General features: G+C 40.2%; 1 protein-coding gene and 1 non-coding gene across 3 annotated transcripts in view; one reads left to right on the top strand and one right to left on the bottom strand.

Moving 5' to 3' along the window:
- Window positions 1-14,614, top strand: part of FTO (FTO alpha-ketoglutarate dependent dioxygenase) — a 426,125-nt gene that overhangs the window by 88,313 nt on the left and 323,198 nt on the right. Inside the window, exon 1 of one of the 2 annotated variants that reach the window (XM_040254043.1) lies at window positions 378-413. The exons of the other annotated variant lie outside the window; for it this stretch is intronic. Within the exon in view, the coding sequence (XP_040109977.1) occupies window positions 393-413 (21 nt within the window). The 5' untranslated portion in view covers window positions 378-392. Of the gene's footprint in view, window positions 1-377; window positions 414-14,614 lie in introns of those variants that run through there. 2 annotated transcript variants of the gene reach the window in all.
- TRNAG-UCC lies at window positions 5,648-5,720 on the bottom strand. The gene has a single exon. It is a non-coding gene; the product is annotated as a tRNA-Gly (tRNA).

Genomic DNA, 14,614 nt, shown 5'->3' with positions numbered 1-14,614 from the left:
TTTTCGGAGAGCTGTGATGAAGCCCTAAGACTCTTTGTGGTTTAGACTTCATGTGAGTAGGATACCTCTGTACGCTCAGCCTAGAAAAACTTTACAGCGCTCTTGGAATTTTATGAAAGTTTCCTAACTTTGAAGCTCAGAAAGACCCTCATTTCTGATTAGGCAATTGCTAACAATTTTTTTTCTGGTCTGACTCCATGATGCCAAAAACTCATACATGATTGCTCTATTTGGAGGATAGTATGTGGCCTCAGATGCTTAAGATCATATCTCGTTTCAAAGTCATGTCAACTGCAAATGTGTGTTTTTGTTTTTCCTCCAGCCTTCCTGAACTTTTTGATTTCTTCAGATTCTCCATGTTCTTTTTTTTTCTTTCTTTCTGACCTTCACACATGCTGTTCATTCATGTTATAGTAAGTATAAAAATTTCCTACCTTTTTTAAAGATGAATAATATTCTGTCATATTAATATACTACATTTTGTTTATCCATTCATCTGTTGTTGGGCTTCCCTGATAGCTCAGCTGGTAAAGCTGATAAATTCACCTCTAATGTAGGAGACCCCAGTTCGATTCCTGGGTTGGGAAGATCCCCTGGAGAAGGGATAGGCTACCCACTCCAGTATTCTTGGGCTTTCCTGGTGGCTCAGAGAATCTGCCTGCAGTGCAGGAGACCTGGGTTCGATCCCTCGGTTGGGAAGATCCCCTGCAGGAGGGCATGGCAACCCACTCCAGTATTCTTGCCTGGAGAATTCCGTTGACAAAGGAGCCTGATGGGTTACAGTCCATGGGGTCACAAAGAGTCGGACATGACCAAGCAACTAAGCAGCAACATCTGTTGATGGACACTTGGGTTACTTCCATCTTTTGGCTGTTGTGAACATTACTGCTATGAAGATGAGTGTATAAATATGCCTTTGAAATCCAGGTTTCAGTTCTTCTGGGTATATACCCAGATATGCAATTGCTGGATAATACAGTTATTGAATTTTTAAATTTTTGAGAATTGGCCAGACTGTTTCCTATCATAACCTTCACTATTTTACATTCCCTCCAACAGTATACAAGAGTTTCAGTTGCTCTGCACTCATGCCAATACTTGTTATTTATTTATTTGGTTTTTTTTTTGGTAATAGTCCTTATCTCTGGGACACTTTTGACCACCTTTCCTTCTGCTTGGCTAACACCAACTAGTGTTTTGGTTCTCTGCTCAGATATTACTTCTGGAAAGCCTTCCGCTGGAGCTCTGTATCCTATCTTATTAGCTAGGTGCTACAGTCTTTGCTTTCTGTATCATAGGACTTCCTGCCTTTGATTATAGTTTGCTGGTTTAATAGTCGGATACTTCTACCATGGGTTGGGATCCATGATGGCAGGAACATCTGTCCTTGATAGATCTGTCATGATCCCTATTGTCTGTGCCCTGGCTCTCAGTAAAGGCAATGGTTAGAATATGCGTCCGTAAGTTTAAATATCCCCAATGTAGTGTAGCATGCAGCTTGGGTTTAGTAGATAAAGCATATGAATTCAAACTCCTTCTTTGACTTTTACAAGCTTTGAGATCTTGAACCAGGTATTTTATCTAAGTCTCCGTTTTCACTTCTTTAGAATGGGGGAAACGGTATCTGCTTCATCCTCATAAGATTTTTATAATGATTAAGAGTTAGCATAGGTACAAGTGCCTTTTAAACCATGAGTGAAGTGAGAAGAAGCGGGGAAACAGAACTCCAGCATTTTCAGTCTGGCTGGTGCTGATGTTAAGATGAGAAACAGGAGAAGCAGGCTCCAGGAAGTTAGGAAAGGAAACCAGAGTGTAGTGGGGACTTTGATGTTGTGATATTCTGGAGAAGTTTAGGTGTAGATTTGGGTTAGAGAAGGCTTCCCTGTTGGTCAGATGGTAAAGAATCTGCCCACAATGCTGGAGACCTAGGTTTGATCCCTAGGTCGGGAAGATACCTTGGAGAAGGGCATGGCAACCCACTCCAGTGTTCTTGCCTGGGGAATCCCATAGACAGAGGAGCCCGGCAGGTTACAGTAATCCGTGGGGTTGCAGAGGGTCAGACATGACTGAGAACTTACACTTTACTTTGGGTTAGAGATAAGGATTTGAGTGTTAGATGAGATTGCCTAAAGGAAGAAAGTTTTAACAAGGGAGAAGAAGAAGGGTAGGGAAGTCTGCTCTTAAGGGCAGAGGAACAAAGACCTGAAGCAGGGACTGAGAAGGAGGGAGCAGAGGGTATAGGAATAAAAGGGACGGATGTTGTAGAAACCAGTGGAAGAGAGGATTTTGAGAAAGGGATGCAGGTACCTGACTAGGGCCAGTGCTTCCCAAAGGACCAAGAGGATGATGCTGCGTTTCAGCAAATGAAGTTGGTCACTGATCTTGGGAAGCATCCTTTTAGTAGAATGACAGTGATAGAAGCCAGGTCAAAATGGGGGTTAGGGCAAAACGCGACAGTGAGAGCTCGTGTCACTTATCTTAAATGGTTTTTCGTGACGTTTGATAGAACATCTTGAAAGATGTTGAAAGAAAGAATGCATTGGGATGGTAGCCGGAGTGGGAAGTAGGAAAAGCCAAGAAAGGGTTTAATTAATTAATTAGCTAATTAATTAACACTTTCTTAAGATGGCAGGATTTTTTTTTTTTTTTAAGCCTGAGATAATATAAGTGAGAGGAGGGTAAAAAAGTTGGCTTAAAGCTCAACATTCAGAAAACAAAGATCGTGGCATCTGGTCCCATCACTCCATGGGAAATAGATGGAGAAACAGTGGAAACAGTGTCAGACTTTATTTTGCGGGGCTCCAAAATCACTGCAGATGGTGATTGCAGCCATGAAATTAAAAGACGCTTACTCCTTGGAAGAAAAGTTATGACCAACCTAGATAGCATATTGAAAAGTAGAGACATTACTTTGCTGAGTAAGGTCCGGCTAGTCAAGGCTATGGTTTTTCCAGTAGTCATGTATGGATGTGAGAGTTGGACTGTGAAGAAGGCTGAGCACCGAAGAATTGATTCTTTTGAATTGTGGTGTTGGAGAAGACTCTTGCGAGTCCCTTGGACTGAAAGGAGATCCAACCAGTCCATCCTAAAGGAGATCAGCCCTGGGTGTTCTTTGGAAGGAATGATGCTAAAGCTGAAACTCCAGTACTTTGGCCGCCTCATGTGAAGAGTTGACTCATTGGAAAAGACTCTGATGCTGGGAGAGATTGGGGGCAGGAGGAGAAGGGGACGACTGAGGATGAGATGGCTGGATGGCATCACGGACTCGATGGACGTGAGTTTGAGTGAACTCCGGGAGATGGTGATAAACAGGGAGGCCTGGCTTGCTGCGATTCATGGGGTCGCGAAGAGTCGGACACGACTGAGCGACTGAACTGAACTGAACTGAATATAAGTGCAAATGATGAAGAGAAGAGACATGGGAAGAGAAAGAGGTTGCTTGATGATGTAAAATAGAACTGTGATGACTGGCACGTGACGCCGAGGCAGCTGGGAAGGAATGGGACCTTGAGGACAGGCCATATTGGTCTATTTTTAAACTTTTATTAACATGTATAATTATATAGTGTTTGTTTTGTAAAAGGAATTGCACGCATGTTTGTTTCTTTACAAATAATAACCCATTTAATTTATTTGAGATAGGTATGGTTACTATGTCTGTTTTATAGATGGAGCAACTGAGGCATAGAGAGGTTAAGTAACTTACTCAATATCACACAGCTATTAATGGATGGGTGGGGGGGTGAGATTTGACCCAAGGCCTAGAGCCTATGTTTTTACCAATTGTTTTGGGCTGTGCCTTCTTTCATTTTACCTTGTGTTTAGAGGATACTTAAGTATCTGTGTGTCTGAAGTTAAAAGCTGAATAAGTAAGTAGAAAGACTGGTCCTCTGCTTTGTTTGTTGTTTAGTTACCGAGTCGTGTCCAACTCAGTGTGACCCCATGGACTGTAGCCCACCAGGCTCCTCTGTCTGTGGGATTTTGCAGACAAGAACATGGGAGTGGGTTTCTATTTCCTTCTCCAGGGAATCTTCCTGACCCAGGGATCAAACCCATGTCTCCTGCATTGGCAGGCAGATTCTTTACAGCTGAGCTGCCGGGGAATCCCATTCCTCTGCTTATTGTATCTCAGGTTGGAGTTTTATATTTTACAGCACATTGAAATTAACACATGTGATGGTTAGGTTAAGTTGCAAGTCTTAGCATATTTGCAGAAGAAGAATAACTTTATTAGAATTATTATTTACTTTTTATCAAGACAAGCCAGCAGTGGTAATTTTTCATGTGTGATATAATTGGAAAAGGAAACTTATAAACATAAAATGCACATATTGAAATAAAATTAAATGTATGCTGGTGAAATTATAGGGTTTTGCTCAATAACTCTATCCAAGAAAGTTTGATAATAAAGAGTGTGTATTGACTTTCTGGAATCCTGGGAATGGATAAATGAAAACAAAAAGAAACATGTACTTTGTATTATAGACCTCTAAAATACTTATTAAATAACTTATTCTTTTAGGCATTTTTATTTCCTTTAAACTTTTCATCACTGCTAGGCAGAAACTATTAGTTGCTATAGCTGTGTCAGCAGCTGAGGGATTTCTATTGTTGTTGTTGAAGTAATATATCATGTCTTGCATAATTCAGTTGTGGCTACACAAGGGGAAGTGTTTAATGTTTGATTATGCAGCACTTGCTGTGGAAACTGCAGAGAGGGACAGTGGAGAGCTAAGAATAATTAAATGGACAGTCACTGAGGTCACTTCCTGATGTTTTTACTGTAACACCATGTACATTCTGCTTTCCCATGGCAGGTTGTTTGATCATGGTGTAATGGTTAAAGCTTTGCAAAATGACAAAGAAGTCAGACATCCTACTGGTCTCAAGTGTGATTATTTACAATTGGACTGCTTGCGGGAAAGTGCTTAGTTTGATCAGACTAATGCTAAGCTGGGCAAGACACATGGTGATATCTCGCAGAGCTCCATGCTCTGACCTTGGAGTAGACGACTCAGGTATCAAATTTCCAGGTAGAAAGTTCCCTGAAGATTGAACCATGATTGAGAGAATTTGCTTTTTTCATACAAACAAGTGTGGCCAAGAGGAGTGCTTTTTTCCGCTTGAAAATGTAAGCGGTCCATTATTAGGTCTCTGGAGCTAGAAGGTAGGTACAGTGGCCATGAAAGAGTTTTAATTAATCTGCTATCTCTCTCATGGTTTGGAAGGGTATTGCCCTTGCTCTTGTATTCACTTACAAAATTAAGGGCAGTATTTTGATTGTGGAGAAGAATCTTGGGTAAGTGATTATCTCTGTTTTCAGTAGAATACTTGGAAGTGGCTCAAGGAAATTATAAGGCAGCTACTCCAAAGGAAGTCAGAAGGCATTAGACATCTGAGTTATTATCCCTGAACGAAGAACCCAACCTTTTACTAAAGACATTGATTACTTTGATATTAATATTATATCCTTCACATGTGTAAACTGCACTTCCCCCAAACTTTCAGTACATTCCTCAGCTTATTTTTTCTCTTTCTGTTCTTTATTTTTACTTATTTGACTTCACGGGGTCTTAGTTGTGACACATGGGATCTTTGATCTTGGTTGCAGCATGAGGATTTCTTAGTTGCGACATGTAGGGTCTAGTTCCCTGACTAGGGATCGAACCCAGGCCCCCTGCATTGGAAGCACAGAGTCTTAGCCACCAGACCACCAGGGAAGTTACTTGACTTTTATTTATTTTTAGATCCTGTTTAGCTGCTTTTTATCACAGAACTTTTTCTCTTCAGGAGACTTTCTTCTCTTTTAAAACTTGGATTACATTCTTAACATTAATGATCATGGGTGGGAACTTAAGATGAAATTGGTGAGGTAAACAGGTCTTGCTATTCAAATTATTATCTGAAGAGCTAAAGTATATATTTTGTACATGTCATTTTGCTTATTTAAAAAAAATTTCCTCGAAAGATAATTTATGAGGTCAAGGAATGCTAACTTTGTGGAGTACTTGAGAAAGTATGACATGTAGGGAAAGGTGCTATCTTCAGTTCAGTTCAGTCGCTCAGTCGTGTCCGACTCTTTGCGACCCCACAAATCGCAGCACGCTAGGCCTCCCTGTCCATCACCAACTCCTGGAGTTCACTCAGTCTTAGGGAGGATATTTAAAAAGTGCTGGGAAAAAAAAATAAAATAGAATAAAAAGTGCTGGAAAATGTAGCTTTATAGCTTGATGCAAGAGAGGTGAACTCCATTAGTAACTAAGTAATTTGTTAGAAAGGTGTGTATCATAAAAGAATGAAGGAGAAATGAATTCTAACTAATCAACTTGCATAAGACCCAGATTCATTGTCTTTATGTGGACACAAAATATAGATTCTTAGATATAGAACAGCAAAGGAAAAAAATAGAAAAGACATGAACAAGCAGTTCACAGAAGAGCTACTGCAAATGGCATTAACATGAAAAGTTATTCCACCTGAATAACAATCAAAGTAGTATAAATTAGTATGAACTTGTTTTTTTATTTGTCAACTAGATTAAGATGTAAAAGTTTGATAATAACTGGTATTTGAGTATATGAAGAAATGGTTACTGTCTATTGATGGTTGAAATAGATACCATTTTCCTGGAGGGCAGTTTCACAATCTGAATCCAAGAGGCTTTAAAAGAGCATGGCTTTTGACCTAGTGAATCTCCTCCTAAGGATTTTTATCATAAAGAAATCATCTGTGCCTTCTTGTTATATGCTACAGTTAAGCTCACAGTTGTGTTTGCCTTCTGCTCCAAACACATGTCAGTGACAGATAACACATTAAAAGAAAAGAAAGTAATAAAAGAGTCATACCTGGGCTTACAGAGAAGATGTTGTTCTTGGCCAGAAAGAGAGCAAAACATAAAGGGATAAGCTGGATTGAAACTGTGGCGCTGCAAGGGCTTCTGGTATGGAAACAAAAAGTGAGTTGATCACAGGGACCAAGGTTTTACCACTTGAGATGGGGCCAGAACTAGGCTTACTGTGTGAAGCCAAGGGTGGAGGTGAAGTTATACCTTTCACAAAAGAAGACTGAAAAAAGATTGCCATGTCAGGAACATAGCTCTATGGAGCTATGGTTTTGAGGGGCAGAAGAAGATCACTAAACCTTTAAGAGTAGAAACTGAATCAGACTGATTGATTTTCGAGTGATGGGGGAGAGAATGTCATGCTCCAAATCAGCAGTGTATGAGGCTTGGTCCTGGACTGGTGGTATAGGATCCTTGTGGAGGGAACTGCTGAACCATTATGGAGGGAAAGGTGAGCACATGTGGAAAGCGAGAGGAGGGAGGAAAAAAGGAAAGACAAAAAGCCACCCACTCAAAATCAGTCTTCAGAACAAAATACTGAAATACTTAAGGAAAGCACAAATAGAATAAACAGTGTGAATAAAAATCCATTTCAGATGAGATTAATTTTATAGAAAAGTCAGTGAAAGACTGAAATAATCATGTTTAAGAAATTCAAAAGAATAAGGAAAGGCATCATACTGATAAAAATGAGATCTAAAAATGCCCCCCACATATCCAAAAATGGAACAGGAACAACTTTACGTAAAAAAGAGCCAGGTACAGGTTTTGAAAATGAAAAGTATAGTCATAGATATAATAACTCAATAGATGGGATTAACTTTAGCCCAGACACAGCTGGAAAGAGAACTGTTGAATTGGAAGAGAGTACTGAGGAGTTCCCTTAGAATATATTATACAGAGACAAAAGATTGCAAAAAAGAGAAAGCAGTCAGAAGACTTGGAGAATAGATGGAGAGATTCCAACTGAGTCTAAAAAGAGACCAGAAAAAGAATGAAAGTCATGCTGGAGAAGCAAAATCTGAAGAACCAAGAGTTGAGAATTTTCCTTATTTAAAGAAAGACATGAGTCCACATTTCCAACCAAGCATGGATTATCTACTAAGTTTGTGATCTGTGGTTGGTTTAAGCCATGAATGTGGATCCCATGTGTTCAGAGAGCCAACTCCTGGACTTGGGCAGACTCCACTTTTGGTTTCTGAGGCAGGTTCTAGAACCAATGTCCCATGGATCCTGAAGGATGACTAGGTGTTCCAGTGTTGGGTGTGTATATATTTATGATTATTACACCTTCTTGATGAATTGATCCCTCTATGATTGTACAATGATCTTTTGTCTTTTGAGTTGAAGTCTGTTTCATCTAAAGTATAGAACGCATGCTCTCTTTGGGATTCCACTTACATGGAGTATCTTTTTCCATCCCTTTACTTTGAGTCTGTGTGTGTTCTTGAATCTTAAGTGAATCCGTTCTAGACAGCATGCTGCTGCTAAGTTGCTAAGTCGCTTCAGTTGTGTCCAACTCTGTGGGACCGCATAGACGGCAGCCCCCCAGGCTCCCCCATCCGTGGGATTCTCCAGGCAGGAACACTGGAGTGGGTTGCCATTTCCTTCTCCAATGCATGAAAGCGAAAAGTGAAAGTGAAGTCGCTCAGTCGTGTCCGACTCTTAGCCACCCCATGGACTGCAGCCTACCAGGCTCCTCCGTCCATGGGATTTTCCAGGCAAGAGTACTGGAGTGGGTTGCCATTGCCTTCTCCAACTAGACAGCATAAAGTTGTGTGTTTTTTTAAAAATCCATTCAGTCATTCTGTGTCTTTTGTTTAGAGAATTTAATCCATTTATATTTAGAATGATTATTAATAGGAGTGGACTTACTAATACCATCTTTTAAATTGTTTTCTGGTTGTTTTGTGGTTCCCGTGTACTTTCCTTCCTCTCTTACTTTCATTATGAACTGATGGTTTTCTGTAGTGGTATGTTTGGATTCCCTCTCTTTATGTTTATGTATAGGCTATAACGTTTGACTTTATGGGTAACATGAGGCTTACAGAAAACATTTTGTAAATGTAACAATGTATCTTATGCTGATAAGTTGCATTTTATTCTTTTATTCCTTTTATTTATCCTTTAATTCCTCCCCTTTTATCTTCTCTCTACATATTGTGTATTCATTAATAAATTGTTGTAGCTATACCAAAAAAAAGATGTCCTTTTCATTATAGGGGACTGGAATGCAAAAGTAGGAAGTCAAGAAACACCTGGAGTAACAGGCAAATTTGGCTTTGGAGTATGGAGTGAAGCAGGGCAAAGGCTAATAGAGTTTTGCCAAGAGAACGCACTGGTCATAGCAAACACCCTCTTCCAACAGCACAGGAGAAGACTCTACACATGGATATCACCAGATGGTCAACATCAAAATCAGATTGATTATATTCTTTGCAGCCAAAGATGGAGAAGCTCTATACAGTCAGCAAAAACAGACTGGGAGCTGACTGTGGCTCAGATCATGAACTCCTTTATGCCAGATTTAGACTTAAATTGAAGAAAGTAGGGAAAACCATTAGACCATTCAGGTATGACCTAAATCAAATCCCTTATGATTATACAGTGGAAGTGAGAAATAGATTTAAGGGCCTAGATCTGATAGATAGAAGGTCTGATGAACTATGGAATGAGGTTCGTGACATGGTACAGGAGACAGGGATCAAGACCATCCCCATGGATAAGAAATGCAAAAAAGCAAAATGGCTGTCTGAGAAGGCCTTACAAATAGCTGTGAAAAGAAGAGAAGTGAAAAGCAAAGGAGAAAAGGAAAGATATAAGCTTCTGAATGCAGAGTTCCAAACAATAGCAAGGAGAGATAAGAAAGCCTTCCTCAGTGATCAATGCAAAGAAATAGAGGAAAACAACAGAATGGGAAAGACTAGAGATCTCTTCAAGAAAATTAGAGATATCAAGGGAACATTTCATGCAAAGATGGGCTCAATCTAGGACAGAAATGGTATGGACCTAACAGAAGCAGAAGATATTAAGCAGAGGTGGCCAGAATACACAGAAGAACTGTACAAAAAAGATCTTCGCGACCCAGATAATTACAGTGGTGTGATCACTTACCTAGAGCCAAACATCCTGGAATGTGAAGTCAAGTGGGCCTTAGAAAGCATCACTACAAACAAAGCTAGTGGAGGTGATAGAATTCCAGTGGAGCTAGTTCAAATCCTGAAAGATGATGCTGTGAAAGTGCTGCACTCAATATGCCAGCAAATTTGGAAAACTTAGCAGTGGCCACAGGACTAGAAAAGGTTGGTTTTCATTCCAATCCCAAAGAAAGGCAAAGCCAAAGAATGTTCAAACTACCACACAATTGCACTCATCTCATACGTTAGTAAAGTAATGCTCAAAATTCTCCAAGTCAGGCTTCAGCAGTACATGATCCACAAACTTACAGACTTTCAAGGTGGATTTAGAAAAGGTAGAGGAACCAGAGATCAAATTGCCAACATCCGTTGGAACATCAAAAAAGCAAAAGAATGCCAGAAAAACATCTACTTCTGCTTTATTGATTACCCCAAAGCCTTTGACTGTGTAGATCACAACAAACTGGACAATTCTGAAAGAGATGGGAATACCAGACCTCCTTACCTGCCTCCTGAGAATTCTGTGTGCAGATCAGGAAGCAACAGTTAGAACTGGACATGGAACAACAGACTGATTCCTAACTGGGAAAGTAATACGTCAAGGCTGTATATTGTCACCCTGCGTATTTAACTTCTATGCAGAGTACATCATGCGAAATGCCAGGCTGGATGAAGCACAAAGTGGAATCGAGATTGCCAGGAGAAATATCAATAACCTCAGATATGCAGATGACACACACCAGCCTATGGCAGAAAGTGAAGAAGAACTAAAGAGAGATAAGTGGTTAACACACCTTTATACTAGAGATAAGTGATTAGCACATCACCATATTACAGTATTGGAATTTTGGATTTTACTGTATATGTTATCAGTGTGTTGTATATTTCTGTGTTCGTTAGTGTTCTTTCAGTACGGTTTACAGAATTCCTTTCAGCATTTCTTATAAGGCAGATCTAGTGAAGATGAATTCCCTCAGTGTTTGTTTGTCTGGAAAAGTCTTTTTCTTCATTTTTGAAGGACAAATGGAAGCTTGATTTCTTTTTCTCTGTTAACCATGTTCAATCTTTTCCCAACTTCTTGAATTTATGCTCTGCAGTTATATTGCTATTTTTAATGTACTTGTCTACTATAATAATTATGTCATCTCTTCCATTTTGGGGACAGTTCCAGTTAATTGATTTTTATCTTCTGTATCAGTTGTATTACCTTGCCTTATAGTGTTGTCTTCCTTTCCATGCATAATAGTTTTTGACTAGTGTGATTCTTTCAGTCTTACTTTTAAGTTGTTTATAAAGGAGCAGAGCGGTAGTCCAGGGCTAACTTTGTACCACTATTGAGGCAGAATCTTCCTGAGAATTTGTCCTGCTTTGTGGTTTATGTTCTTTTTTTTTTTTTTCCCTGTGACTAGATTTTTAGTCTACTACAGCATAGGCTCCCATTATTAGAAACTGAACAAGAAATGATTAAAAAACAAAATTTTTGAAAGCATTATAGAACTACCAAAGCAATGAGGACTTGAGAGTCCAAAGGTAGTGATTATAAGCATTGGTTTAAAATTTTTAAAGTAGCATTGGTTTTAAATTTTAAAAGTAGTATTGATGTTAATTAAAATTGTTTAAAGTGTTTGCATTTATGTATGATTTTTTTTCTTAATTTTAATAGTCAAAAATCGAACATTTCTTGAAAGATCAGATTTCTCTAATCTTAGGGTTGTGTGGTATAGTGTAGTGGAAATGCCCTTTATACTTAGGAAATGAGATTATGAGTTGTGACCAGTAGTGTAATTTCTTGCCAGTCACTTTATGTCTCTGGATGAGGCTTTGTTTTTTCATCTGTTCTAAAATTTCACAGCAATTTTTATTTTTATCACCACTGTAGTTAATTGAGGCATTTTATATATATAAAGTTTCATGGAGTGTTTTTAGACAGTTCTGCTGTAGTTTGTCCAGGAAAATAAGTGTCTGAATTTCTTACGTGGCATTGATCTATGGCATTTGATGGGTTATACACAGAATTGCTTGTAGATAGTTCACAAGTAATAAATGAAATTGTCCTTTTCAGAAATGGGTCAATGATAGTAGCAAGTGGTTGCCAAAGTGTATTGAGGGTTTTTTATGTGCTTGGTGACATTCTTGGATCTCTGTATGTACTGCTTCATATATGGGTCACAGGGAGATAAGAAACTAGTCCCAAATCATACATGTAGGCCTGTAGGACTCATGTTAAAACTAACAGGCTTCTTAGGTGCTCCAGTTTTGTTGTGGACCCTTCCTCCATTTGAATACTATTTGCCTGATAGCTGCATAATTTCTAAAATGCACTAATATATGATTAATTTTATTTAATCCTCACAGTACCCTGTGAAACAGGGTTTTTTATAGATAAGTAAAGTGAGGTTTGGAGAGGTTGATTCAGGTGTGGAACTGCATGTAGGAAATGATAGAGTCAGGATGCAAATTCTACTGTTGGCTGCACCATGGTACATGAGGGAACTAGTTCCCTGACCGTGGACTGAACCTGTGTCCCCTGCATTGGGAGCCTGGAGTCTTAACCACTGGACCTCCAGGGAAGTCCCTTGAATGCTCTTTGGTGAGATACTTTTTCTTTTTAAAACAAACATGTCAGATGGATACATGAAATATTTATTTATACTTCTTTTTGCTTAGCTACTTCTCGCTTGCCTTTCTAGTATTAGTTTTGAAGAGTCTTCCTCAGGGAGGCTTTCCTTTCTCACGCAGGCCCTGCCGAAGTATTCAGTCAGTTTTCCCACTTGTTATTTGAGACTCTCAGAAGATCAGGTGATTATTTTTGTATTGAACTTTCATAAACTTTTATTCGTGATTGTATCTTGAAGACTCAAAGTTTATTTTTCACTGAACCTGACAGAGTATGATTCCTAGTGTAAAAATTATGTGGAAAATGAAAAATGTATGAAGAGCTGTTTGCATAATCTGATGAAGCCAAAGAGCCAGCAGTGGGAAAATACACTTCATTGGTAGGTGAGATACACCTTCCCATTACGAGTCTTGATCTAGTTAGTCTTTCTGTGTAATTACTGTAAGATTTGCAAACTGTATGCCTATTTGATAAGATACGGAAACTCAGATACAAGTTAGTTTTTCACAGTGAGTCAGAATCTTACTAGGGATAAAGTTTTTGACATCCAGCCTTTATGGTTTTGTGATATGGGCTTCCCCGGAGAAGGCGATGGCACCCCACTCCAGTACTCTTGCCTGGAAAATCTCATGGATAGAGGAGCCTGGTAGGCTGTGGTCCGTGGGGTTGCTAAGTGTCAGACACAACTGAGTGTCTTCACTTTCACTTTTCACTTTCATGCATTGGAGAAGGAAATGGCAACCCACTCCAGTGTTCTTGCCTGGAGAATCCCAGGGACGGGGGAGCCTGGTGGGCTGCCATCTATGGGGTCGCACAGAGTTAGACAGGACTAAAGCGACTTAGCAGCAGCAGCAGCATGGGCTTCCCAGCTGGTGCAGTGGTAAAGAACCTGTCTGCCAATGCAAATATCACAGGAGATGAGAGTTTGATCCCCAGGTTGGGAAGATCCCCTTGAGTAAGAACTGTCAACACACTCCAGTATTCTTGCCTGGGAAGTCCTATGGACAGAGGAGCGTGGTGGGTTACAGTCCATAGGGTCACAAACAGTTGGATGCGACTGAGCACAGACACACCCATGATTTACCTAAGGGCTGTGTGTAGCTATCCTTTCCTTGCAGGAGCTGTGGAGATAGATGGGTGTAGCCCGCATGGAACAGTCTTGACATGCTCCTCCTGCAGGTGGGAGAGCCGGCTTTGCTCTCCCTCTGGCTTTCTATGTGACATTTGTGAGCTGCTTGATGTATTTAACACTAGGGTGACAGCGGAGACGCCTGTGAGCAGAGCAGTGTGCTGGAGGGCCCACCTGTGTGTATTTATCTGTATCTCAGGCTGAGGAGCAGCCGTTAGCCAGATCTGACAGTCACACAGGAGCCGCTTCTGCCTCCACTCCAGAGTGCATTTGAATATTGTGTCTGTTTACCAACTGCTTGACAGTTGACACAAAGAAATTGTCAGCTGTTTTTCTTTCCCCTCTTCACTCTACTGTGCTAGTCTGCGAGTCTCCCTCTGAAATACTTTATCACGTATCACAAATATCTGCACTTTCGAAAAGCCCCAAGTCACGTTGTCTTCATCTTTATATTGAATTCCACGTGAAGAATTAATTGGTAATATATCGAGCAAACTCCAAGAGGTAGTGGAGATAGTGGAGGACAGGAAGCCTGGCATGCTGCAGTCCATGAGGTCTCAAAGAGTTGGACACCACTTAGCGGCTGAACGGCAACAAATACTTGAGTTGATAATTGCGAATATGTTGAATAAGCAATGTGTTTACAGAGTTCAGAAATCAAAACAATACAGAAAGAAATCTTCCGTATCGTCTTGCTCTATCCGTGGTCCCTTCTAGTTGTCGTTTCCCACCCCTGTCCCTGAGAGCACGTGTGCGTGCTTGCTCAGTCACTCAGTCACGTGTGACTCTGTGGCCCCACGGACTGTAGCCCGCCAAGCTCCTCTGTCATGGCATTCTCCAGGGAAGGATACTGGAATGGGTTGCCATTTCCTCCTTCAGGGGATCTTTCC

This window comes from Oryx dammah, unplaced genomic scaffold, assembly GCF_014754425.2.
Source record: "Oryx dammah isolate SB20612 unplaced genomic scaffold, SCBI_Odam_1.1 HiC_scaffold_13, whole genome shotgun sequence".
NCBI classification, from domain to species: Eukaryota; Metazoa; Chordata; class Mammalia; order Artiodactyla; family Bovidae; genus Oryx; species Oryx dammah.
Note: the sequence above shows the minus strand (reverse complement) of the source record. Positions and strands in the feature narration are given on the sequence as shown.